The sequence below is a fragment of the Lampris incognitus genome, chromosome 13 (genome assembly GCF_029633865.1).
Source record: "Lampris incognitus isolate fLamInc1 chromosome 13, fLamInc1.hap2, whole genome shotgun sequence".
Classification (NCBI taxonomy): Eukaryota; Metazoa; Chordata; class Actinopteri; order Lampriformes; family Lampridae; genus Lampris; species Lampris incognitus.
This window is the reverse complement of record NC_079223.1, coordinates 25,697,905-25,725,698: the sequence shown is the minus strand read 5'-3', so window position 1 is coordinate 25,725,698 and position 27,794 is coordinate 25,697,905. Positions and strand designations below refer to the sequence as shown.

The following is a 27,794-nucleotide window of genomic DNA, read 5'->3' as shown; positions in this document are numbered from 1 at the left end:
TTTGACGCTAATACTTTTGTACTTTTACTTAAGTACGATTTTGAATGCAGGACTTTTACTTGTAACAAAGTATTTTCACACTGTGGTATTGCTACTTTTACTTAAGTAAAAGCTCTGAATACTTCTTCCAATACTGCCTTATACATATACTGCACCACTCGTACATACTTCTCTGCCACTCCCATCTTCCTCAAACAATACCACATCTCCTCTCTTGGCACCCAGTCATATGCCTTCTCTAAATCCACAAAGACACAATGTAACTCCTTCTGACCATCACTATACTTCTCCATCAACATTCTCAAAGCAAACATTGCATCTGTAGTGCTCTTTCCTGGCATGAAATCATACTGCTGCTCGCTAATCATCACCTCAACCTAGCTTCCACTGCTCTTTCCCATAACTTCATGCTGACGCTGTCCAACTTTATACCTCTGTAGTTGCTACAGCTCTCACCCTTATTCTTGAAAATCGGTACCAGTACATTCTTCTCCACTCCTCAGGTATTATCTCACTTTCTAATATTGTATTAGAAACAATCTAGTTAAAAACTGCAATGCCATCTCTTTTAAACATCTCTATGCCTCCACAGGTATGTCGTCTGGACCAACCGTCTTTCCACTCTTAATCCTCATCATAGCTATCCTCACTGGCTCCTTGCTAATCCAACGCACTTCTCATACCATCCAACCTTGTCTCGCTCTCATTTTTCTTCATTCATCAGCCGCTCAAAGTACTTCTTCCACCTTCTCAACACAATTTCCTCACTTGTCAGCACATTTCCATCTCTACTCTTAATCTTCCTAATCTGCTGCACATCCTTCCCAGCTCGGTTCCTCTGTGTAGCCAATCGGTACAAGGCCTTTTCTCCTTCCTTAGTGTCTAACCTTTCATACAACTCACCATACGCCTTTCCCTTTGCCACCTTTTTCTTCGCTTTATGCTGCATGTCCTTGTACTCTGTCTACTTTCTTCTTCTCTCTGACTCACCCACTTCTTCTTTGCCAACCTCTTCCTCCGTATACTTTCCTGTACTTCCTTGTTCTACCACCAAGTCTACTTGTCTTCCTTCCTCTGTCCAGATGACACACCAGATACCTTCTTAGCTGTATCCCCCACCATCCAGCAACTCTTCACTACCACCCCGTGCCTGTCTTAGCTCCTCCCTGAATGCCATAGAACAGTCTTCCTTCTTCAACTTCCACCATTTGATCTTTGGCTTTGCCTTGACTCTCTCCCTCTTCTTGATCTCCAAAACTCATCCTACAGACCACCATCCGATGCTGCCTAGCAACCAACATTCTTCCGTCACCACCTTGCAATCGCCAATCTCTTTCAGATCCCACCTCCTGCATAAGATAAAGTCCACCTGTGTGCACCTTCATCCACTCTTATACATAACCCTGTGTTCCTCCCTCTTCTTGAAATATGTATTCACCACAACCATTTCCATCCCTTTTGCAAAATCTACTACCATCTGTCTTTCCACATTCCTCTCCTTGACACCATACCTGCCCATCACCTCCTCATCACCTCTGTTCCCTTCACCAACCTGCCCACTGAAGTCCTCTCCAATCAACACTCTCTCCTCCTTGGGTACACTTTCCACCACTTGATCAAACTTACTCCATAATTCTTCTTTCTCTTCCATCTCACACCCAACTTGCGGGATGTATGCGCTGATAAAATCCATCATCACACCTTCGATTTTCAGGTTCATGTTCATCACTCTGTATGATGCTTTCTTCACCTTGAACACATTCTTGACATACTCTTCCTTCACATTACCCCTACCCCATTTCTCCTCCCATCCACACTGTAGTAGAAGAGTTTGAACTCACCTCCAATGCTCCTGGCCTTACTCCCCTTCCACCTATTCTCTTGCACATACAGTATATCTAGCTTCCTTCTCTCCATCATATCTGCCAGGCCAGCTTTCTCACTTTACCAGTCATAGTGCCAATATTGAAATTTCTGACTCTCACCTCCACACTCCTACCCTTCCTTCTCTCCTGCTGCCTTTGTACATGCTTCCTCCCTCTCCCTCTCCTTCGCCCAACAGTAACATACTTTCCTCCAGCACCCTGCTGAAATACAGTACTAGTGGTGGTCATTGGTAACCTGGGCCTTCACCATCTGGTATGGAAATCTGATTTATGATCCGCATATTTGATTTGGCAAACATTTTATGCTGGACTCTCTACCTGACACAACCCTCCCCATTGATCCAGGCTCGGGACCCACACTAGGAATGCACTAGCTTGTGCATCCCCAGTGGCTGGGTTTCAGGTTCAACTTTATTGTCATTTGCATTTAGAATACAATGAAATTCCTGTGCTGTGGCTCTCTCCTTAACACAAGAGGCACAAGCACAAAAGACATGCCACACTCCCCCTCAAAAAACAAAACAAAACAAAACACTACAGACCTTCATAGAATACGCACACATGAATTCATACATTATATACACAATATACAGTACAAAATAATACAACAACGTAAAGTGCATATGGGTGCACCAGCTGTTCAGCGACCTGACTGCCTGTGGAAAGAAACTATTACTGAGACAGGTGATGTGTGATTTGATACTCCATAACGGTTTTTTATATGGAAGGAGTGAGAACCGAAAATGAGCGGGGTGGCTGGTGTCCTTAATGATGTTTTGGGGTTTCCTTTTGCAGCAAATGGTGTAAATATTATGAAGTTGTGGTTGTTCCATACTAATGATTTCTGCTGCTGTCTTTACAGTCCTTTGAAGCAATGCAATTAGAATTAAAAGGTCTACTTAAACCAAATGCACATGCTGAGTTTATATTTGCACAGATTACTGTTGGTAGGGGGTGGGGTCTTTGGGTACATCACTAATCAAAATCACTATTTAGGATGAACTTTGACCCCTGCTTACTGGTTCATAAACAGCTCAAACACTTTGAATGACACCTCTGACTTTCGCAAGTGACAAACTGTCCTACCAAACAGTCGGACATTTTCTGTAAACGTCTTCAAAACACTGATAATATTGTAGTGGAATATTTACATTAAGTTTACATTAAGACCTTTGAGGTTTTTGACTGACATGACAACTGTTTGATATTGACTTTATAAACTTATCTAATTAACTCTAATATAAAACTGTGTAATACAATCATTTCTTATCTAATCTAAAACCAACCCCGTTTTAGTGGTACAATATTATTATTATATTTTGCAAATATTCAAGAATAAATGAAGTCAAGTGCCCAAGGTGGAAAATTACAGCAAGACACCAGTACCATATTAGTCAATTTAGACGGGTAAGACAAAGCTACAAACATGAATATTTACATGCAAAGAAAATTCCTTTTTTATTCTTTTTATTTCTGGTGTATTTAAAACAATATCTAATCCTTGAACATCAAATCCTGCAGACTTTAGTAGCATCTGATGGAATGGTTGGTGTCTGGTATGACTTCGCCCGGAAAAACTATAGGGTGCATAGTGTTTTTCATCCTCATCATAGCATTCAAATGAGGAAGAAGGCAGGTAGTGTTGAGTTTGAAGAAGTGAAGTTGTGTCTAACAAGCAGATAGGACAGAGCAAGCCGGTAGAAGACCTTTGCCAACAGATAGCACAACATCAATAAGTAAAACTCAGGCTCAACCAGGTTTTTTTGGGTCGTTTCTGACACAACAGCACTGCTGACTCACATTAATTTGCAATGGAGCTCAGACAACACTCACCTTACCAACACCTACACAGGAAAAACACTGGTACAATAAACCAGGATATTCAGGATTGAAGCTTTATATACCCATGTCATTAAACATCTGCCCTGATTAAATGTATCATTAAACATTTATTATTATCTCAGCAAGACACTAAAGCCCTGACAGTTCCCCTGGTGCTGAGAATAAAATGGCTACATTTTATCTGTGTGATAATGTCGATGTTGGTGCTTCTATGTGGATTTTTGTAATCAGTCAACTAGTTGCAGTCAACTAGCTGGCTCCCCCCACCTGTCACAGTCAGTCTGTAAAGGAGACCAGTGTTGGTATTTAAAGTGGAGACATCTGGTAAGATACTCATACACATTATTCACATGATGTCCCCATGAAACTTCAGCAGCACAGACTGTATTAAGAAACACTCCCTATCCCCTCCATATTCTCCCCTTTAAAATGGCTTTCCTGTTATTGCTTGATGTAATCATGAGCCTGACCTGCTCGATCAGACTTTTACTGTTTAGCTTTAAAAATCCAAGTACTTTGATGCTTTTGTGATTTTTTTTTGTGGTTTTTCTGAGCAAGGACAAGTCTGTCAGAAGCAGAAAAATCAGGATGCACTCTTTTGGAGACTCCTGGATAATTGGTCTGATTATTTATGGACTGTCTGATACCAGACGACTTCAACGCCAATATAAAGATATAAATATAAGATACATAACCATCAATAAATTTATAACATAGACATAAGTACTTAATATAAAATACTAATACATTTTAAGATGAGTTAGAGAGGAAACGTGGAACGTGAACTATTGTGCACTTTATATGTTCTTAAGCCCCCCCCCAAAAAAAGAGACGAAGAGGTGGTGTACAGCTTCTTCTGCCCCTCCCTCAGTCGGATCATTATCCCCGCCCCTCGGAGGTGCGCGCTCGCCGCATGTGAGTAGGGCTCTCGACCCACGTGAACGCGGATATAGGAATTTTTTGAATTGGTTACGAAAAATCATCGAATTTAAAATGTCCAATTATGTTTTTTTATATTTACATTTATTTGTTGAATAACGAGCAGATAAAGGTACTATCAAAACGAAATGAGTCATACTCACTTTAGTTTCACGATGCGCGTTCACAAAGGAAGGGGGCGGCGGGAACGGGAGGAGTCGCCGTGTTCTCCTGCCCACCGCGTCGGTGTTCCTCCATATCTCTATTTATCCTCCGTGTGTTCCGTGGATCTCCATATATTTATTCACCCTCCGTGTGTTCCGTGGTTCTCCATATATTTATTCACCCTCCGTGTGTTCAGTGGTTTTCCATATATTTCTCCGTGTGTTCCGTAGTTCTCCAAGCCGGACTGAGGGACACAGAACATGTTCCGGTGTCTCGGTGACTTCCTGACCCGCGGCGGCGGCGCGCTGGCCTCGGCCTGCGGTGACTCCGTGCTCGCGCTCCCGGCCTCCTCTGCGTCTCTGCTGCGGCTGCGCAGCTACAGCCAGGCCGTAGACCGGGACGACGACCCCAACTTCTTCCGCATGGTGGAGGGTTTCTTCGACCGAGGGGCGGAGATCGTGGAGGACAAGCTGGTGGAAGATCTGAAGAACCGGGAGACACCGGAGCAGAAGAGGCACCGAGTTCGCGGCATCCTGAAGATTATTAAGCCGTGTAACCACGTACTCAGCGTCTGTTTCCCCATCAAACGAGACAACGGAGAATGGGAGGTGATCGAGGGCTACCGGGCACAGCACAGCCAGCACCGGACCCCCTGCAAAGGAGGTGAGATAGGCTAGTAATTCTGTGTGTTGTTGCTCCTTCTTCCGCTCCTCTCTGAACCGACCCGTCTCTGAGAGGAGCGTAAGGAAGAGTTGCAGCTTGTGTACAGATGCTGGCTGTGTCCTAATACTCGGCTGCGTACTACATACTAGTAGAATATACTGTACAGTATTGTATGCTGTTTAGAACTCACTCACGTTAAAATATGCATAGTAAATCTATTTTTGTACTTTATTAACAACACAGCAATATTACAATAACATTGCAGGGAGCATTGGGGAAAAATAAAATAAACTAATCACAAAATACACAAGCAGAAAAAATTTACAACGTAAAAAGGTACGTAATACAGAAATGAAGAGAGAAAAAGATACAACTTAGAAATTGAGTAAGTAATATTGCAAACCAACTTAAGTCACCTGGCAATGGTGTCCACGATGTTTCCCAAGAGATGAGATGTCTTTAAAGCTTTTTTGTTTTTTAAAATATTCTACAGACAGAATCATTGAATGTCTGAAGTTCAACATAAAACAAGTTTTTTGTTTGAATGACACCGACGAAATCTGGCCTTGTGAATAAGATGTTTGCACAAAGGACAGCAATTCTATCAAGTTATCAGCTTAACTGTTGTTAGACTCTACATTCAAGTCTATACTTTCTGTAATAGGGACCAACACCTTATAAGATTAATAAGGACATTTGAGTCCAAATGTTACTTGGATGAGTGCAAACATAAGATAAATGAGAAATGGACTCAACGTCCTTTTTGCAGAAGGAACATAAAGGGGAAACATCGGGTCTAAAATTGTGAATGAATTCATTGCATGGATGGTATCTGTGTAGTTTTTTTTTTGTGTTTGTGGATTTTTCCCCCTTTTTCTCCTCAATTATACCCGGCCAGTTACCCCTCTTCCGAGCTGTCCTGGTCACTGCTCCACCCCCCTCTGCCGAGTTGGGGAGGGTTGCAGACTACCACATGCTTCCTCCGATACATGTGGAGTCGCCAGGCGCTTCTTTCCACCTGACAGTGAGGAGTTTCACCAGGGGGACGTAGTATGTGGGAGGATCACGCTATTCCCCCCAGTTCCCCCTCCCCTGATAAGGCACTCCACCGACCAGAGGAGGTGCTAGTGCAGCGACCAGGACACATACCCACATCCACATATCCAGCTTCCCACTCACAGACCCGGCCAATTGTGTTTGTAAAGATGCCTGACCAAGCTGGAGGTAACACGGGAATTCGAACCGGCGATCCCTGTGTTGGTAGGCAACGGAATAGACTGCTACGCTACCCGGGTCCCCCTGTGTAAAATTTTAATATGAATTTCTTTAATTTTATTGGGGACAAAAAAAATATTCAGTTCAGATATTCCTACTAATGTTAGGAACTAGTGCTGAGTGATTAATTGAATTCAAACCGACATCGTAAAGGCTGCGATTAAAAAAAAGAAAGAAGGTATTTGTTAATGTTACACAATCTTACCAATCAGAAGGTCGGAAACACATGGCCATGTGGGGTTCATGTACACACACGCTACCCTATGCTCACGTGACATGTGAGTGAGAGCAGTAAATGAAGAAAACAACTTGCCATGCTATGCTTTTGATTTTAGCAGTAACGTTACTATCTTGTGAAAATGACCTCGGCTGAACCGAACACTGAAAAGGTGACTTTAGTGTCAAAGAGGAGCAGTACATCGATTGTCTTGACCTATTTTGGGTTTAGGAAAGAAAATGCTGCACAGTCAGGTATTGTGCAGAACGTGCCTCGCTACTGTAGCTACAACATGAGGCAACACTACAAACCTGTTCCAGCATTTAAGAAAGTGTCACAAAGCTATGTATGACAATTGCATGGCTAAAAACCTGACCACTGGTGTGTCAAGTAGGCAAAATACCACCCGGCAGGGATCACTGACCGAAATGTTCGAGAGTGTATCAATATGAACGAGGTTCAAAGTGGCACTGCAAAATTACTCAGGCGATAGTGGAGTTCATAGGGAAAGATGATGCCCCTCAACATGGTGACCAAGGCCGGGTTTGCAGCTTTGGTAAAGACATTGAATAAACTTTATAGCATGCCATCCTGCACATATTTAGACAGGTTACCATACTGGAGCTATATAAAACATGCAGACAAAAGAGTTGCAGTGGAGCTAAAAACAGCGGAATTTTTCGCTACTACCATGGACATGTGGTCAAGCCATCCAGCAGAACCCTATCAGAGTCTGACCTTGCATTTCATCAATAAAGAATTCGACCTCAAAGCTCTCTGTCTTCAGACTGCTTATCCCGGACGACCACTATTGGGAGAACATTGCAGTCAGCCTGAGAGAAGGGCTAGCCAGCTTGGACCTCGATGAAGAAAAACATTTCTGCCTAACGACGGACAATGCATCGAACATGGTGAAGGCAGCACAGCTTAACAAGTGGACCAGGCTCCAGTGTTTCAACCACTGATTATATCCTGCCATTGGTAAGAAGTTGTTTTCAGTATTTATGTGTGTGTGTGTGTGTGTGTGTGTGTGTGTGTGTGTCAGAAGAAGAAAATGTTAAAGAAAGAACAGAATGCAGAATGGTTGAATGAATGTTTTCTAATGTAGCTGTTTTGTGTGTGTGTGTGTGTGTGTGTGTGTGTGTGTGTGTGTGTGTGTGTGTGTGTGTGTGCTTGTGATAGCCTAATAACACTAAACTTAAATTGTATGAAGTACACTAATTCTTTTTTAATTTCTTTCAGAAAATGTGAAGGAAAATGACAGTGTCAAGAGCAGCAGGGCTGTGCTGTGGTAGGGTACTTTCCCACAGTTGGAAGAGGAAGGCAGCAATCACTGAGGCACAGAGTGAGCTCTTGCTGAGCACACCCTCATAACTGAATGCCCAACAAGATGGGGATTCAAAGAAATTATGATTGCAAGAGTGCTGGAACAGACCAAGGCCATATCCCAGGTGTTGTCAGGTGATCGAAATGCATGCCCCCTCATCCGGACTTGGCAGGATATTGATATGTTAGTCTTTTCACAAGGCGCTACATCCTCTCCAGGAATTTACTGATGCTCTTTCTGGAGAGGAGTATGTCAGCATCTTCTACCTCAGGCCAGTTCTCCATCTTCTAGCCACATCAGTCCTGGCAGAAAATGATGAGGACACTGACCTGTCTAGGTTGATTAGAACCAAGGTAATTATAATAATAATAATCATAATAATAATGTTCTTGAACATGGTACTGACAATGTTATCCACACACACACATATATACATACATACATACATACATATATATATATATAGATAGATAGATAGATAGATAGATAGATAGATAGATAGATAGATAGACACACACACACACACATATATATATCCCTCACTGCAAAACTAATGGCTATTTATTTAAATCTGGCGGGAGAAGAGGTCCTGTGCTGAAACTGTTTTGAAGCCTCAAAGTACAAAGCCCTCTGCGGGAAAGGCAAAAGAAGTCTCTCGGTAGCTTTTTCAAGAGCAGTTTGTCATCTCCTGCTTTGCCTGTGCAACCTGAAGATGTCATGGAGGCTGAGTTGAACAGTTACCTGATGACCCCTGCCATCGATGAAGAAGACGATCCCCTGGCCTGGTGGAAGCTTCACAATATCAACTTTCCACGACTGAGCAAGTTGGCCCACAAGTATCTTTGTGTACCAGCTACAAGTTCCCCCTCAGAATGTCTGTTTAGCACTGGAGGGAATATAGTAACTTGTACTCGTTCATCTTTAAAACCAGCAAAAGTCGATATGCTGGTTTTCTTGGCAAAAAAAACAAACAAAAGTAAACCTGTGAGCTACTGAGAACTATACAGCAGGATGACATAGTGGCTGGCAGAGCCATACTACTGACTAGCTATCAGTAAGATTGATATTTATGTTAATGCTCACACAGTGTTTCTTTTCTTTTTACATTTTATTAAAATGTACAATCCACATGTTTATTACAACAACTTTGAGTTAACTAAATATTTTTAGCGTGGTAGAGTCACGGATTTATTTTTCATATTTCTGCACTTTAGTTTGTGTGATTTGTTACTGTTACTGACTAGAGATCAGCAAGATTTGTATTTATTTTCATATTAATGTTCACAGCAGGCCTGTTGCTGTGCATTGCTCTGTTGTTCCTTTTTCACATTTTATTAAAAAGTTAAGTCATGATAATTGTAATACATGTTTATAAGGCTTGAAGTTAAATCAACCAGTCAATATTCTACTGTGATTGAAGGTTTTTCTTTTTACTATTAAATAGTTAAAATGAAGATATGTTATTCATGTCAATTCATCTAATTTCAGCATAACACTTAGGCCTGGCATACAGGAAAGACCAGTTTATATGTTGATTGTAGTGTTTGTCATACTATAGAATGATTTATTGCTGTGTTTAGTGGATAACAGAAGATAATGAACTTTGAAAAAAAAAAGCATACTAAATTGTAATATTGTTCTAAAAAAAACCAAACAACACAATTAAATTATTTTCCCAAATCGTTCAGCCATATTAGGAAGCATCCTTACCAGCGATGAAAGGAGTTTGGATACTGACTTTGAATAGAAGTAAGAACACTTCTGAAATGAGCATTATTACAAGAATGTTCCCTGAGAACTTTTCCACCAAGCCACAGTCTAGGAATCACCCCATAGAAAGGTTCATATAAAAATGGTGCTTTAATGAAAGACAGCAATTTAGTGGATGTACATTTAAGTACTTTGGAATGCTGAGAGAAAGAAATTTCTAACCCTCTCTTTTGGATGAATTCTTCATAGGTAGCTAGGTCCCCCGTATCATTTAGAAGTTAGGAAATACACAATACCTCGGTCATACCAGTCCTTAAGAAATAGGGTCTTATTTTTGTATGCAACATGTTGATTGCTCCGTAAGATACGTAAGTGTGTGTGGGGAGACATTGTGCTTGAAAGCAATCTTTAATGTGTCAAAGGGCTTGTTTTTATGGAAGTTGACAAGTTTAACAGGTAATTTACTTGAGATAAAATTACAGGAAAGCAAGAACCTTAATCTACAACACTGATTAAGCACAAAGTTGGGAATAAAAAACCAAGGGGAATCATTATGAACTAAACAATGTTTTAGTCAATTACTCTTAAATATACTATTAATAATTTGGAAATCTAAAGCAATAAGACCTCCCTCGGAATATTGTCTAATGTGTTTTCCTCTTTACATACTCCGTCTTATATTTCCAAATGAGCTTGAATAAGAGTGAGTCGATAGCTGCACATATTTTCTGATCAACATATAGAGATAAAGTGGATACACCAATCTGGATAAACCTTCCGCCTTAGAAAGTAAAAAATGACCCAAAACAGAAGGGTTTCTTTGTAACCAACAGTTAAAAGGGGATTTTAATTTTTCGACTTTTGGGTAAAAATGTTTTTCGAGAGATTCTTTCGTCTGGAGATTTACTTATAGTGATTCCCAAATATGAAATCGAATACATGTATGTAAATCTATAAAACTATCCTCAGCCAACCAGCAGAAGTGACGGACGTGACATGTATAAGGCTCGCACATGCTATGTCTCCATGGTAACCACACAAATCACCACTTCATCAGGTAACTGTTGGAATTACAGTGGAGAGAGGAGTGATGATTTAATTTTTGAAATCGATGCCCTTTTTTGATGACTGGGAAAACCCAAGAATGCTGGACTTCTTCGATACAACTGGCCTCAAACCACGGATTATGGTGGTCATTTAATTGAAATCTAAAATTAATCTGTGTTGAGCTGCAATATGCCTTGGATGCTTATCCACTCTGTCACTAAACAGAAGAGGAAAATCTGCATTTTCTTCACCCAGTGGGACACAGCCCTTGTGTCTAAATATCCATACTTCAGATGTAATACATACTATATAATAATGATAATGATAATAATAATCATATTTATATAGTACCCATTGTTTGCATACTACATTATAATCTTCATAGTTTGGAAAAATATAGTATACTAAAATCAGTATGTACCATGCCGTGAAGAAATATTTTCCTCCTTCCTGATTTTCTCTTATTTTTATTTTTGTCACACTGTGTGTGTGTGTGTGTGTGTGTGTGTGTGTGTGTGTGTGTGTGCGTGTGCGCGCGCGCGCGCGCCCTGTGATTGCATGGCAGCCTGTCCAGGGTGTCTCCCCACCTGCCGCCCAATGATTGCTGGGATAGGCTCCAGCATCCCCGTGACCCTGAGAGCAGGATAAGTGGTTTGGATAATGGATGAATGGTTTCAGATCCTCATACAAAATGTAATATAGGACAAGGAGACCCGAGTAAACACAAAATAAAGTTTTTAAATGATTATGTCATTTATTGAAGGAAAAAAATTATCCAACACCCTTATCACCCATCTGAAAAGTAATTGCCCCCCCTTAACTTAAGGTTGTGCCACCTTTAGCAGCAACAACTGCAAACACTTCCTGTAATTGGAGATCAGTCTTTCACGTAGCTGTCAATGAATTTTGGTCCACTCTTCTTTGCAGAATTGCTATAATTTAGCAACATGGGAATTTTTTCGTGCATTAACTGCTTGTTTAGGTTCCTGCCACAGCATCTCGATGTTGTTCAAATCAGGACTTTGAGCAACTCCAACACCTTCCTTTTGTTTCTTTTGAGCCATTCTGAGGTAGATTTACTTTTGTCTTTGGATCATTGTCCTGCTGCATTACCCAATTACACTCAAGCTTCAGATCCAGATCACAGACTGATGACTGGATATTCTCCTTCAGAATTTTCTGATAGAGAGTAGAACCCATGTTTCCTGCCATTATGGCAAGTCTTCCAGACCCTAAGGCAGCAAAGCATCCCCACACCATCACACTACCACCACCATGTTTGACTGTTGGTGTGATGTTCTTATTATGAAATGCTGTGTTTGCTTTACGCCAGACATAACGGGACCAGTGTCTTTCATAGGTTCATTTTTGACTCGTCCGTCCACAGAACATTATCCCAAAAGGCTTGCGGGTCATCAATGTGCTTTTTTGCAAATGTGAGATGAGCACGAATGTTTCTCTTAGCTAGCAGTGGTTTGTCCCTTGCAACTCTCCCATGAATTCAATTTTTGCCCTGTCTCTTTCTTGTTGTTGAATCATGAATGATGACCTTAGCTGAGGCAAGAGAGACCTACAGTTCTTTAGATGTTGCCCTGGGTTTTTGTGACTTCCTGGAAGAATCATTGCTGTGCCCTTGGAGGTATTTTGACAGACTGGCCACTCATGGAAAGATTCACTACGGTTCCACGTTTTCTCCATTTAGAGACAAAGGCTTTCAATATCATCCACTGGAGTCCCAGAGCCTTAGAAATGGCTTTGTACCCCTTTCCAGACTGATATAGCTAAACAACTTTTTACTCATTTCTTCCAGAATTTCTTTTGATGGCATAGTTTGCTGCTTGTTGAGACCTTGTAGCCTCCGTCACATTGATGGTAAGGTTCTGTAAGTCATGTTTAGATTCACCAGGGTTGGCAGTAATCAAGCCTGTGTGTGTCTGTTCTAATTAAATCCAATGATCAGTTAAATTTGGTTAATTGTTTGCTTGAGTAACTAAGGGGGCAAATACCTTTCATACTGTTCTTTAACCAGTTCAAGAGTCATCTACTCTTGACTGGGGAAAAACAATTCTTTTGACAGTTCTGAAACGGTGTATGCAGCAGAGTATTTGGACATGGACAGAAAGTTAACTTTCTCCTGTCTGCACCAGGGCTGTGTGTGTGGTTGATGCATTCATCTAATGCGTTTACATAATAATAATAATAATGATAACAATAATGGATTACATTTATACAGCGCTTTTAGACATCCAAAGCGTTTCACATTGAAGGGGGGAAACTCCGCTTAACCACCACCAATGTGTAGCACCCACCTGGGTGATGCATGGCAGACATTTTGCACCAGAATGCTCACAACACATTAGCTTGAAGTGCAGAGGGAGGAATCATTGAGCAGATTACACAGGTGGATGATTAGGTGGCCAGATGGAGAGACCCAGGTTGGGAATTTTGCCAGGACACCATGGGACCCCCTACTCTTTGTGATAAGTGCCATGGGATCTTTAATGACCACAATGAGTCAGGACCTCGGTTTAATGTCTCATCTGAAGGACGGAATCTCCTACAGCACAGTGTCCCAGTCACTGCACTGGGATTTTTGTTGTTTATTTAGGACCAGAGGGAAGACTGCCGCCTACTGGCCCACTAACACTACTTCCAGCAGCGACTCAGTTTTCCCGGGAGGTCTCCCATCCAAGTACTAGTCAAGCCCACAGCTGCGTAGCTTCTATCATTTGGCAGAGCCAGGGCACATGTTGGTATGGCTACCGGCATAAATGGTCAACAAATGTATGCTTTGTCTTGCTTTGGCTGTTATGGCTGGTTAATTAGAAATCCAATCCAGTGATTTTAATTTAGTCATATAAGTTGTATTGTGAAACGTTAATGTCAGGAGTGTTTTTTTTTTGTTTTTTTTTTGCATAGAAATATAATTTCTTAAAACTATTTAAACACACTATCTCTAAAATCAGCCAGTTCTTAGAGGTCAAAGGGGTGTGGCCCTAAGTTCACAAGACTCTATTGATAGCTCGCTAGCTACCTTGCTAACTTGCATGGTGTTGCTAGGCAAACTATTCAAAGACAGACCAACTGACAGACTGAATTCTTTGATTGTTCAATCAAGTCCCTGGTGTTCGATGATGCACTTTTATTACCAGAAACAGATTGGTTATGTACAATGGTTTAATTATGTTGACAACCAGGAGTAGAGTTTCTCAGTGGGCTTTAGTCAGGTCTAAATAACAACAGCATTTCTAATATTTTGGGTAAATTTACATTGATAAACCTTACAATGGGATTGGAAAACACAATTTTCATTGGACTGGGTCTTTAAAAACAAATAGCTCTTGTCAAAGGAAGGAAAAAATACTATTTTTGTGCTTGAATTAATGAGACTTTCCCTGCTAAGTACAACAACCTGCTCAGTTAAGCTTATATCAGAATTTGTTTGGTTGAAAAATATGCTAATCTAGAGTACACATTTCAGATTCAGCAAGAGATATTCAGAGAAACATAAATGGATAAAATGATGGAACCATATCAGGACACTTATATATTATGCTTAAGTGTGGGCACAATATTGCATTTGAGAAAAGCAGAAGTCTGAGACTGATAGGCCAGCAGAGAAGACCTTGCTGGCCCTACCAGCTTCACCTCTGCTTGAGTCAAAATAATGATTTAATGAATGAATTTATCTTGCTTTGGCTCTTTTAGCTGGTTAAAAATAAATGTTGGTGCGCTCATTGTAGCTCTTGTCAGATCATTAGGAAAGTCGCAGAATGGGACAGCCTGGCTCATACCTATACCCTGCATGTTACTTTAGACAGGCAGAGGGTAGTGAGTTATAGTTATAAACTAATAATTGATTAGTTTTATTTGGAGGAAGGGTTTACTCCCTAAAGTGGAATACTGTCGATCCAGTTGACTATTTGTTCTACTACTGCGTAGTTTGTGAACATTGGTTGGATTTTTCATTAATTCTTCATAAGCTTGTTTCTGAAAGGCTGTTCTTCTTTGGGCTGCTCCTGTTGGGGTCGCCATATCGCATCATCCATTTCCATCTCTTCCTGTCCTCTGCATCTTCCTGTGTCACGCCAACCACATGCATGTCCTCCCTCACCACATCCATAAACCTCTTTTCCTCTTGCCTGGTAGCTCCATCTTCATCATTCTTCTGCCAGTATACCCAGCATGTCTTCTCCACACATGTCCAAACCATCTTAATCTTGCCTCTCTTCTCTGTGGATTGTCACCTTGTTGTGGTGGAGAAGCTTGCATGGTTCTGAGATCCCAAGAGCAATGATGTCTGGAGCTGTGTTCCTGGTAGGTTCACCCATAGCAGCAAGGTCAAGGGGAAGGTCCCTGACAAAGAGCAATCCGATGATGATGATGATGAATCTTACCTCTCTTGCTTTGGCTCCACACCATCCAACCTGAGCTGTCCTAATCCTGTTCATCCACTGAGCAGTTGTCCCTGCAGTGGATGGATGGAGGAGGTCTATATATATATATATATATATATATATATATATATATATATATATATATATATATATATATATATATATATAAACTTAGCACAAAAAGTAAGGACATTTGTGTTTGGTAGATTATTTCTTTGTTGTAACAATGCTTCTTGGCAATAAATCTTCTATCAGACACCTGATTGTCAGCACCTGGGGTACCAGAAGCTCAAAACAAAAGTCAATAGCAACAGCAAAATAAGCTGTTTGACATTGGCAGAGAAGACTTGGCAAATTTTTCATGGGCGCAACCCACATACTCAACTCTGCTGCTCATCTCACAAATGCATGTTCCTTACAAATGTGGCACCATTTAAAAGGGAAATAAACAGGCTTTCCAACGGTATAAGATTTATTGCCAAGAAGCATTGTGACATGATCCGCTGTGGCGACCCCTAACGGGAGCTGCCAAAAGTAGTAGTAGTAGATTGTTACAACAAAGAAATAATCTACCAAACACAAATTTCCTTACTTTTTGTGCTAAGTATATATATATAACTTTGTTAAAAGAAACACTCAACGGTAGGGATAGTGCTCAATAAATAAGGAGCAAATCCAGTTAGTCAAGTAGATATATATATATATATATATATATATATATATATATATATATATATATATATATAGATATATATATAGATATATATATATATATATATATCTATATATATATATATATATATATATATATATATATATATATATATATATATATATATATAGATATATATATAGATATATATATATATCTATATATATACAGTACCGTTCAAAAGTTTGGGATCACCCAAACAATTTCGTGTTTTCCATGAAAAGTCACACTTATTCACCACCATATGTTGTGAAATGAATAGAAGATAGAGTCAAGACATTGACAAGGTTAGAAATAATTATTTGTATTTGAAATAAGATTTTTTTTACATCAAACTTTGCTTTCGTCAAAGAATCCTCCATTTGCAGCAATTACAGCATTGCAGACCTTTGGCATTCTAGCTGTTAATTTGTTGAGGTAATCTGGAGAAATTGCACCCCACGCTTCCAGAAGCAGCTCCCACAAGTTGGATTGGTTGGATGGGCACTTCTTTGAGCAGATTGAGTTTCTGGAGCATCACATTTGTGGGGTCAATTAAACGCTCAAAATGGCCAGAAAAAGAGAACTTTCATCTGAAACTCCACAGTCTATTCTTGTTCTTAGAAATGAAGGCTATTCCATGCGAGAAATTGCTAAGAAATTGAAGATTTCCTACACCGGTGTGTACTACTCCCTTCAGAGGATAGCACAAACAGGCTCTAACAGGTACTATTTAATGAAGATGCCAGTTGGGGACCTGTGAGGCGTCTGTTTCTCAAACTAGAGACTCTAATGTACTTATCTTCTTGCTCAGTTGTGCAACGCGGCCTCCCACTTCTTTTTCTACTCTGGTTAGAGCCTGTTTGTGCTGTCCTCTGAAGGGAGTAGTACACACCGGTGTAGGAAATCTTCAATTTCTTAGCAATTTCTCGCATGGAATAGCCTTCATTTCTAAGAACAAGAATAGACTGTGGAGTTTCAGATGAAAGTTCTCTTTTTCTGGCCATTTTGAGCGTTTAATTGACCCCACAAATGTGATGCTCCAGAAACTCAATCTGCTCAAAGAAGTGCCCATCCAACCAATCCAACTTGTGGGAGCTGCTTCTGGAAGCGTGGGGTGCAATTTCTCCAGATTACCTCAACAAATTAACAGCTAGAATGCCAAAGGTCTGCAATGCTGTAATTGCTGCAAATGGAGGATTCTTTGACGAAAGCAAAGTTTGATGTAAAAAAAATCTTATTTCAAATACAAATCATTATTTCTAACCTTGTCAATGTCTTGACTCTATTTTCTATTCATTTCACAACATATGGTGGTGAATAAGTGTGACTTTTCATGGAAAACACAAAATTGTTTGGGTGATCCCAAACTTTTGAACGGTAGTGTATATCTATATATATATATCTATATATATATATATAGAATCCAGTGAGTCAAGTAAATTCTTTGAGACAGTACAAGCCTGTTTCATGCCATAAGCAATCATCAGCTGTCGGAGTAGCTTTATTGACAGCTGATGATTGCGTATGGCATGAAACAGGCTTGTACTGTCTCATAAAGAATTTACTTGACTCACTGGATTATATATATATATATATATATATATATATAATATATATACACAAACACACACACAAACACACTGCTGCTCAAAGTCAGGGAGGTGTCCCTGACTTTGAGCAGTGTGCTATGAAAGTGTGTCTCTCTTCTGTTGTATTTCAGAGCCTGAGCATATTGTTTTGGGGGTCACTCATTTCATGCCTCAGACTCCCGTGGCTCAAACATAATGAGATAAGACCGACTGTACATTTTCATTAATCTTCCAATGACAAGTGAACAGTATTGTGTTTTTTTTAGTTTTTTTTTTTTACTGATATCAGAGATCTAAGTGATCCCAATCTCCACCCACCAGTACATACTGTTCCTTTCTCTATCATTTTACTCTTCTCTAATGAGGCAATGCCCATGCCATCTAACCAGCTACCACAACCAGTTTAACCAGCTGCCACAAGTTATAACTGATAGTTTGTGGAGGTCAGGAAACTTTTTCTTCATAAAGCTGACAATAGAGCCTCCAGCTGACATTGAAGGAAATTTTATTCTCTACAATCTAACCTAACTGAGTGCCAACAGCTCTCCATGAAATATGGCTCCAGTCACACCAGTTATCGCATCAATCCCATAAATTCACTTTCAATTTTTAAAATGGATGAAAAATGACACCTTCTACTGGATGGAGATACTGGATATCATTTTTCCATGTTCCTCAGGTACACCATCTTTTATCCATCTCGGATTTACTTTGTCCTCATTGCTGAGTACAGATCAGACACAGTGCTCAAGAGGGTTGACTGGGTCATGGTGGCGTGCAACGGTCACTCAGCTGTGAATCCAGAATCAGGGAAAGAAAGGTGGTGCTTAGGATCAGTCAGTCAACCTAAAACAAAGCAAAGTCTTGGGTTTGTTTCATGTGTGCCTATTAACACATAGCAGTAAAGTAAAACCAACTCAGACTTGATGCGGTGCGCTACAAAACATAAACTACAAAAAAAAACCTGTTATCATGATAGCAGGTTTTCTCACTGGAGATGGATGAATCTCCATGTTATCATTACTTCCTCCAGCACACAGACAGCTCACAGCTCACCATGAGGAGCTTTAGAGAGGAACTCTTGAGTCTTTGGCTGGATCCATGTTTTTTTTACCTTTGGTGTCCTGATTTTCAACACATCCAGAAAAATCTGAATTTACAAAGGGAGCTAACAGAGGCTTTGGGGGGAGCAGCCTGGATATACGATGCACATGTACGATGGTTTAGTGAGTTCAGTAAAGGTGTTGTGTGTGTCGGTGCAGATATAAAACTGTTTGTTTGAAGTATGCGGAGCCTTTAAGGTTAGCAGACTGATGAGGAGCCAGTTTCAAGTTCTTGCCTATGGTTTGAGATGAGTTTAATGGGCTGTGAGGTGGCTAACCCATTGAGGTCATTGAAGATAGTGTTGTTGACCAGTTAGACTGTGGCATGCCCTTAATTAGACTAAGTCATTATGTCTTGAATCATGACTGATAACACACCTTTTGATGGTGTTTCCTGTAACCTGATGTTAAATAAGGTTTATGTTATTTCTTCTTATTTTCCCTTTATTCACAGAATAAAGGGAAAATAAGGGAATAATTCACAGATTAGTCATGAAACCATTACAAACAGCCCTTTTCCTCTTTCTCCTGTCAGTGCAGGTTGATACTGACAGATAGCTGAAAGCCAAGCACTCCTGAATGTGAGCTAATCCCTACAACTTATTATCTTTGTACTTGCGGAGGACGTCTCTGTTTATAGTAGTAGTATTGAATGTTTTCAGCAAGCAGACTAGATGATGTTTAAGTGATGGTGGTGGTAATAATAGTAATAATAGTAGTGATAAGGGATAGCAGTAATGGTATTAGATGTCAAAGTAATGTTATTTGAAGAAGTAGAAGAAGAGAATTTAGATGTGGTAATTGTAGGTGTAGTAGGTGGTTGTGTATTAAAGGTTGTACTTGTTGGATGTTGCTGATGGAAGTTATTTGAATTTCCATGCAGGAAGCTGTTGGTTATTTCCTGGTTGATTTGGGACAGAAGCTGTTGGGATGGATCCTAAGTGCAGTGGTTAAACCAGCATACAGCCTCCATCAGCGCTGACATATGTACCCACCCAACTCTGAGGTTGGCTGTGTTTGTTTTGTCATTTCAGCAGCAAGCCAGGTGGAACAGCTCCATTGTGTCTTCCTGGACTGGAGCAGTCAGTGAATGCATGTTTGTTTAGCTGCTGTCATGATTTGAACCCAGTTCAAACTGTCAGAAAGCTTTTCTCTCACATCACATTCATCTTTTTAGTTTGAAACCGACTCATCTCGGGCTGCGAGTTTTGACCACAGTTACTAACCCAGCTGAGAGTCCAGCGGATTTGTATGTTACCAACAGCTTTAGACGATGGCTGGTGGAGCAGGCCTCAGTAACATTAGTGTAATAGCCTAGTTGATGGGACCACACCCTGATGGTTGGCTGAGAGCTGGAGTGACTCATTCTGCTGGCAGGCTGAGGGCGAGGCCTCGCTCTACCTCCACCCCTCACACACAAACGTCGTTCTATCTCTCTCTCACTCGCTCTGTGGCCATTTTGTGTGGTTTTTTTCCTGTGCTTTTCCAACATGCTTTGGTTGCATGTTGGTAACAGTGCGTGTGGGGAGCGAAAGAGGCAGAACACACTGGGTGAAATGTCATCTGGACCTAAAATACCTACAAAAAGTATCTATGTTTGTGTACTGTGTGGAGAAACGTTTGACTCATGTTGTGTGGTTTGTTCCTGTGCTGTGCAAAGGAGGACTGGGTTATGGAGTCATCTTGGTTGAGATACTCAGAGAAAGTGTGGCTCAGGATACTCAGCACACGTCACAAACCATCTCCTGTTCTCTTACATGTTTTTTCAAATGTTATTTCTATTTTTATTTTTTTTACAAAAACAGAACATACAGACCAAGGGACAACAGACAGGGTCATCATAGGTAAGGTGAAATGCTTGACATCGTGTAAAACAGGAAATGAGAAGAAGTTGAGTTACAATGCAGCGGCAAGGTCTGTGGGTCCTTTATGTCCATGATTGTCCTTTGAAATCATAGAGGTCCTTATGATCCATAACCTCGACTCATGCAAAGCCAGGGTATTTTTAAGGAGGGAGGGGTCTTCCATTCATTCATATTCCTGTATTAACAGATTCTGTGTGTGTGTGTGTGTGTGTGTGTGTGTGTGTGTGTGTGTTTATAATTCTCTCTGTGTATGTATTATATATATATATATATATATATATATATATATATATATATATATATATATATATATACTATATATACATACACACACACACACACACACACACACACATACATACATACATACATACATACATACATACAATCATACATTATACATACTATAATCTGTAGGCACGGGTCAAGGTTTTGGTATCAGAAGCATTCTGGTTTCCTTTGAGTGGTATTTACCAGTCACGTCTGAGTTGGCGGTGATTTCTTCAGGAACATGCTTTGGTTGCATGTTGGTAACAGTGCATATGGGGGGCGAAAGAGGTGGAATACGCTGGGTGAAATGTCGTCTGGACCCAAAACACCAACAAAAAGTATCGATGTTTGTGTACTGTGTGGAGAAACATTTGACTCGTGTTGACTGCTTGTGAAACAATCCGGTCATAGACGTCGTCTCTCAACTCCAACTCCTTTCTCGTGTCTGATGTTGCTAATCCGACTGTAAACAATGACAGGTGCACAGAAGAGGAAGTCTTCATAGGAAACTGAAGCGAGCAGCCAGCAGTTGCACCTGAAACCCTAAAATATTGGCCGTTGTCCCCAGGAGTTCCGAGATTGATAACCTGAAGTCCATTCTGTTAGCCTTAGTACAGAAGGAAATAAAATAGTTTTCTAAACAAAATAAATATATAATAAAGAAATCATTTCGGTGTCAAATAATATTTCAAGTATTTTTCAAAATTTTTAGTGGTATGTTTCAGAGAAAAAGTAAATCATTCCATAATGTACATTTCCTGAATTATTACTATGCATTTGGGGATTGTTGGAGACTCTTTACTCAGCCATTTCCTGGTTATTGCTTTTTTACTACTTGCTAGTATTTTTTCGGGTTCAGATTCAGTCAACTTTATTTATCCCAGAAGGGCAACTCAGTTCCACAATCTACCCAGACCATACACAAACTCACAGACAAGCGGCAATCAGCAGTATGTCAGAGACAATAGATAGATCGGTACATGGGCAAGCGATGCACACCGGCACCCTCGTGTGGCCGTGCATGCAGACTCACACGAGGACCAGGCGAAGGACAAAAGCGCACATAAATTTAAGAATAGAATAAACAAATGAAGCATCCCAAGATGCATTGAACTTTACATACACTACTACATTCAGTGAACGTATAGGCCCACAAGCCATGCGAAAATCAGACAAAGACAAACCAACTATTGTGGTTTAAAACAAAAAAAGCATCAATTTAAAATAACTGCTCCTGGCATTTTACAGACTGATAGCGGAAGTAACGAAGGACTTAGAATAGTGATTTGTTTTCCTAGGGGGCGCTTTATAGCACCAGCCTGAGGGGATTACAGTTAATTCACTGGACAAGACGTGGTCAGATTGGCTAATAACTCCTTTTGCTTTCCGGGCCACACGTTTCTCCCAGAGGAGGCACAAGTATCACTGCTGGACTCCGATTATTTTGGAGCAGACCTTAACGATACTGTTTAGGCTATTCCTGTCTTCCACAGACAACCCGTTAAACCAACAAATAGAGGAAATAGTTAAGACTTTCAATAAATGACTGGTAGAAAATACATAAGATGGTTTTACAGACATTAAAGGAGTGAAGCTTCCGCAGTAAGTAAATTCTTTGTTGTCCACGCTTGACAATCGAATCTATGTTCACATCGAACTTGAGTTGGGAGTCGAACACGGTTCCCAAGTACTTGTGCCAACAATTTGAACATCCTCGCCATGTATAGCGCTAGCTTTGTGTTTATCACTTTCTCCTAAAATCAGTGATACGTTTCTTAGTTTTTGACACATTAAATTCAAGGGTGTTATCATCGCACCAATCAACAAAGGCAGGTAGGGCACAGCCATGATCTGACTCCGAGCCCTGAAGAAGAGACAAAAGTGCGGTATTGTGAGAGACTTTCACCAGGTAGCTACCCTCTTTAGAAGACCTGCAGCGGTCTGTATACAAAATAAAAAGCAGAGGGGAAAGAATGCAACCCTGGGGTGAGCCCATGTTTGAGACCAGGACATTGGACACAACTAACTCCAGTAGCTAAAACCTGCTGGATTCTGTTCTGTCTGTTAAAAAGTTTAAAAGCAACATTAAAAGCTGATCAGGTAAATTAAAATAAGCAAGCCGCTCGATCAAAATGTGAGGTTGCATCTTGTTAAAAGCGGAAGAAAAGTCAGCAAATAAAAGTCTCACATGAGAATTGGGTTTCTCCAGGTGCCTCATCCAAGATGGCCACCATGAGGTTTGCCCTGGTTCCTGCTCTGCTGCTGTGTCTTGCACTTTTGTGTATAGTTTATGTCAGAAAAGTATCATGTCTATGGAAATACAACCGCGAGGAGTTGCTGTACATCAGGAGGACTAAATTTGGCAATTTGGGACTATCTGCCAACATTCCAGAGGGTATACTGGTTGTAAACAACACTGGATCGCCACCCTGGGGAAAATACATCTAGCACAAGGAGACGAAGAACAGGGGTGCTCTCCAGGTTCAGGAGACGGCCCTATTGCCCCCCACTACCAGCACTGATCTTATCCAACGTGCGATCCCTCAAAAATAAAATGGATGAACTTTTGTCATTAACACAAACCGACAGACTACAGAGACTGCTCAGCCTTCTGCTTTACCGAGACATGGCTGGAACAATCGGTCCCTGATCAAGCAGTAACCCCCCCGGCTTCGGCAAGGTTTGAAAAACCTATTCCACCATTCATCCCCCCTACTTCCACTCCAATGCCACCCTTCTGCATCCAGGAGGTTGAGGTGAGAGGAACATTCAAGAAGCTGAACATTAAGAAAGCAGCAGGGCCAGACAGCATCAGTCCTGCTTTGCTGAGCCGCTGTGCAGGACAATTGGCTCCAATATTTTCCACCATATTTAACACCTCTCTAAGCCGATGTACAGTCCCACGGTGCTTCAAACTGTCTACCATCATTCCTGTGCCAAAGTCCTCAAAGATCACCTGCCTCAGTGACTTCAGACCAGTTGCCCTAACATCTAGTATAGCCATGAAAGCATTTAAGCGTGTCATCCTGTCACACTTGAAATCTTGCACCTCTCCAATGATGGACCCATATCAATTTGCCTATCAAGCCAACCGGTTTGCTGAGGATGAGTTAGCATAGCCCTCTACCATGCCCTGCAACACCTGGAACTGCCAAACACCTACACATGCATCCTGGTCATAGACTTTAGTTCCCCACTCAAACTCTTTACCATATTCTTGGATATGAACATTAACCCAGCCATATGCCACTGGATTCAGAGCTTCCTGTGGAACAGGCCACAGAGGGTGAAGGTTAATAACCTAACCTCATACCCTTTTACCCTCAGTACAGGTACTCCTCAGGGCTTCATCACTTAAACAGAATATTTGGGCCTATTTAAAGCAGCTACTATGAGTTTATATTATAAATGATTACATAACAGTCAATTTAAAACTGACGTCTTACCAGTTTTCCAGAGTGAGTAACTAATGTTAGAATTTTATTTTTTACATTATATTTTGTTGTTACTGAGGCGGAATCCGCCAAGTGACACTACCACATTTTTTCCAGAAGGGGGCAGCAAAGTCAACACAAACTCCTTGTAATAATATTAATAACTTTATTTATATAGCACTTTTCTAGTATGCAGAGTGTGAATGCATGGCTCGTGCATATTAAACCCTTTGTCGCAGTTCAAGCGGTCTTTTGCGATATGTGTGTAGCACATGTTGATATAGAAGGTACATTTTCGATATATTGTGCAGCTCTATACATAATACTGAAATTAAAATCAAGCTCTGAGCTGACTGTTGATTTTATCTCTGTTACCACGTCTACCCAATAAGAAGAAATATTAGCCCACTCTCAAAAAATATGAAAATGACCAGCAGACGTATTAACACACATTCTCCAACACTGATCATGTTCAGGTTTGATGCTTGGTGACTTTCATTTTTGGAGCTGTTCTCAGACATTTTTTTCCCTGCCCTGAAGCACGTAATGACTAGAAAATATCATAATATGACTATTCTGAAACGTGACAGCTGCATGCTTTACCTGGCGATCCCTGTGATGGCCTGGGAGCCTGTCCGGGGTGTCTCCCCACCTGCACCCAGTGACTGCTGGGATAGACTCCAGCATCCCCACAATCCTGAGAGCAGGATAAGCTGTTTGGATAATGGATGGATGGATGACTAGCACAGATTAGCTGGTCAAGGGCGTCCGGGTAGCATAGCAGTCTATTCCATTGCCCACCAACACGGGGATCGTCGGTTCGAATCCCCGTGTTACCTCCGGCTTTGTCGGGCGTCCCTACAGACACAGACAGGCTGTGTCTGTGGGTGGGTAGCCAGATGTCGTTATAAAAAAAAAAAAATTAGCTGGTAGCAAAGACCAGCCTGGTAACACTGGTAACACTGGTGTGTGTGTGTGTGTGTGTGTGTGTGTGTGTGTGTGTGTGTGTGTGTGTGTGTGTGTGTGTGTGTGTGTGTGTGTGTATGTTTCAGGTATTCGATACAGTACTGATGTGTCGGTAGATGAAGTGAAAGCTCTGGCCTCCCTGATGACATACAAATGTGCTGTCGTTGGTAAATGTTTTTTTATCTTGTCTCACACACACATACATATCTATATTATATATGTTACATGTACACATGTCACATGATTGTTAACATCCAAATGTTTTTTGCCGATATTGATATTGATTTCTAACTGTTTTTCATATGCACCATTTTTGGTGCTATTTGATATTGATTTATAATTGTTGTTTTGTTTTTTTTGTTCTTTGTGATATTAATGTTCTCATTAATTTTCAGATGTTCCGTTTGGTGGAGCCAAAGCTGGAGTGAAGATCAACCCAAAGCATTACTCTGTAAGTTACTCTTCAGGGAATCAAACTCATTTACCTTCATTTCTGTTGCAGTAATGAGTTTGGTCACATTGGTAACATGATTTCAGGGTGGTGGTTTCATTTGATAGATGAAGTATCAGCAGAACATTTTGTTTCCTCATGTGTTTAAACACTCATGTTACTAAAACAACTAAACCAGAAATTCGAGTCTTTCAGAGCAACCTTGTTTTTCCTCCTCCTCTTCCTACTCCTCCAAATCATCACCAGTCAAATACTGAATTCTTTCTGTTAGAATGTGACATATTTCCTTGACACACCAAACTGGAGTGGATGATCAAACATATTCATATTTGCTTAGATTGCTATCAGATTTGTCTAATTCTACTTAAGTTCTGCTCTCTATGATTCAGAGATGAGAATAACAACAACAAAGCAAACCAGAGAGAACAAACTAATTCCTATACAGGGTATGCATTGACATCACTTTCCTACTGGAACACGCCCCCTCAGTCGCAGTGAGTGGCAAAACATCCCGCAACATGGCTGCTTCTAGTAGGGGAAACGGTGAACCCGGGATTATAACGCAAGATTATCTGCTTAAATTAAAGGAAGTTGGACTTGACAGTGACCCGTACAGCTTACCAAATAACCAGTGGTCCGTGGACATTAACATTTGGCCACAAATCGAGTTTCCTGATATTTATATAAAAAAAAGAAGAGTTTCCTTATATCTGTAAAAAGATAACTCCTATTTCTTGTGAAATCTATTAGTGCAGTCTATTGCACAACAGCTCTTTCCCATTTTAGATGCGTTTTTGCTGTATTCAAGCTGGACATTAACACGGTCACTCAGTCTTTTTGCCACTCAGTGCCGCGATACCACTGTAGAGCTGTGAACGAATGCCAAAAATAGGCCTCGAACGAATAACGAATATTACACACTGAGGTTCGAATGGCATTCGAATACCTTGAATTTGCATATCACCCCCAAAAATCAATGCAGAGAGAGTAAGTCTATTGTAGCCCGTGTTTTTATTAACAGCATATTTATGACAACATACAACTCCAGCACAGTGTCCGCACATATTAGTCCAAAAACTGTTGTTGAGCACCCCTAAACATAAAATAAATCTGACTAGGAAAAGGCCAGATGATGTTAACTAGGGCCTACTCTAAGTAACATACAAGTAAAATAAATCTGACTAGGAAAAGGCCAGATGGTGTTAACGAATTTACCGTAAGTAACATAGGCATAGTAAATTATCCATGACCCACGGGGCTTAAAAAAATAAAATCAAGAGTCCTACTCACTGTAGTAGTATAAGAAGTTGTGCTAATAGTGGTTTGCGAGAAAAACCAAAGCGTCCACGTGTTCAGACTCGAGAGCGCTCCTTTTTTTGGTGACTATGTTTCCCGCATCAGAAAAGACACGCTCAGAGCGCACGGATGTCCCTGGCACGGCGAGGTATCTCTGAGTCATCTTCCCGAGGTGTGGATATATTCTCTCTTCGATTTTCCCATTAACAGCCCAAAACCCAAAGAATTTCCATACGTAACTTCTCAGATGTTGTGGAGTATGAATGACTCGCAGGAGATGTGCTAGTGCTAGCGCTTGGGTCACAGCCAACGTTCTTCTCGGATTCCGCCATTTCCTGTGTTCTATGAGCCCGCCCGCTCGGCGTGGGAACTGACAAGAGCTTTTTAATTTCCGGTTTTACTACGGATGTAGGCTATGCTTATTTTCATAAAATACGTTTCACGAAACCATCATTTATTTCCATTTAAACGTGTGTGCATTAATAATAATAATATTAATAAGGGGGAAAAATATATTAAAAAAATATATTACAAAAAATCGAATTTCATATTTTCATATTCAAATTCGAATATTATTACCATAATTCGAATGTACATTCGAATTTCAAATGCTATCTGACAGGCCTATACCACTGTGAGTTCCGCATCTGTGACGTCACCCGCGTACCCTAATAGAAAG

General features: G+C 40.6%; 2 protein-coding genes across 2 annotated transcripts in view; one reads left to right on the top strand and one right to left on the bottom strand.

The window, feature by feature from the left end:
• Nucleotides 1-4,942, bottom strand: part of shld2 (shieldin complex subunit 2) — a 35,622-nt gene extending 30,680 nt beyond the window's left edge. Inside the window, exon 1 of the mRNA XM_056291711.1 lies at nt 4,811-4,942. The gene's annotated coding sequence lies outside the window, so the exon portion shown is untranslated. The remainder of the gene's footprint in view (nt 1-4,810) is intronic.
• glud1a (glutamate dehydrogenase 1a) overlaps nt 4,894-27,794 on the top strand; it is a 39,297-nt gene continuing 16,396 nt past the window's right edge. The window contains exons 1-3 of the mRNA XM_056291714.1: nt 4,894-5,474; nt 25,455-25,535; nt 25,764-25,819. Of these exons, the coding sequence (XP_056147689.1) occupies nt 5,072-5,474; nt 25,455-25,535; nt 25,764-25,819 (540 nt within the window). The 5' untranslated portion in view covers nt 4,894-5,071. The remainder of the gene's footprint in view (nt 5,475-25,454; nt 25,536-25,763; nt 25,820-27,794) is intronic.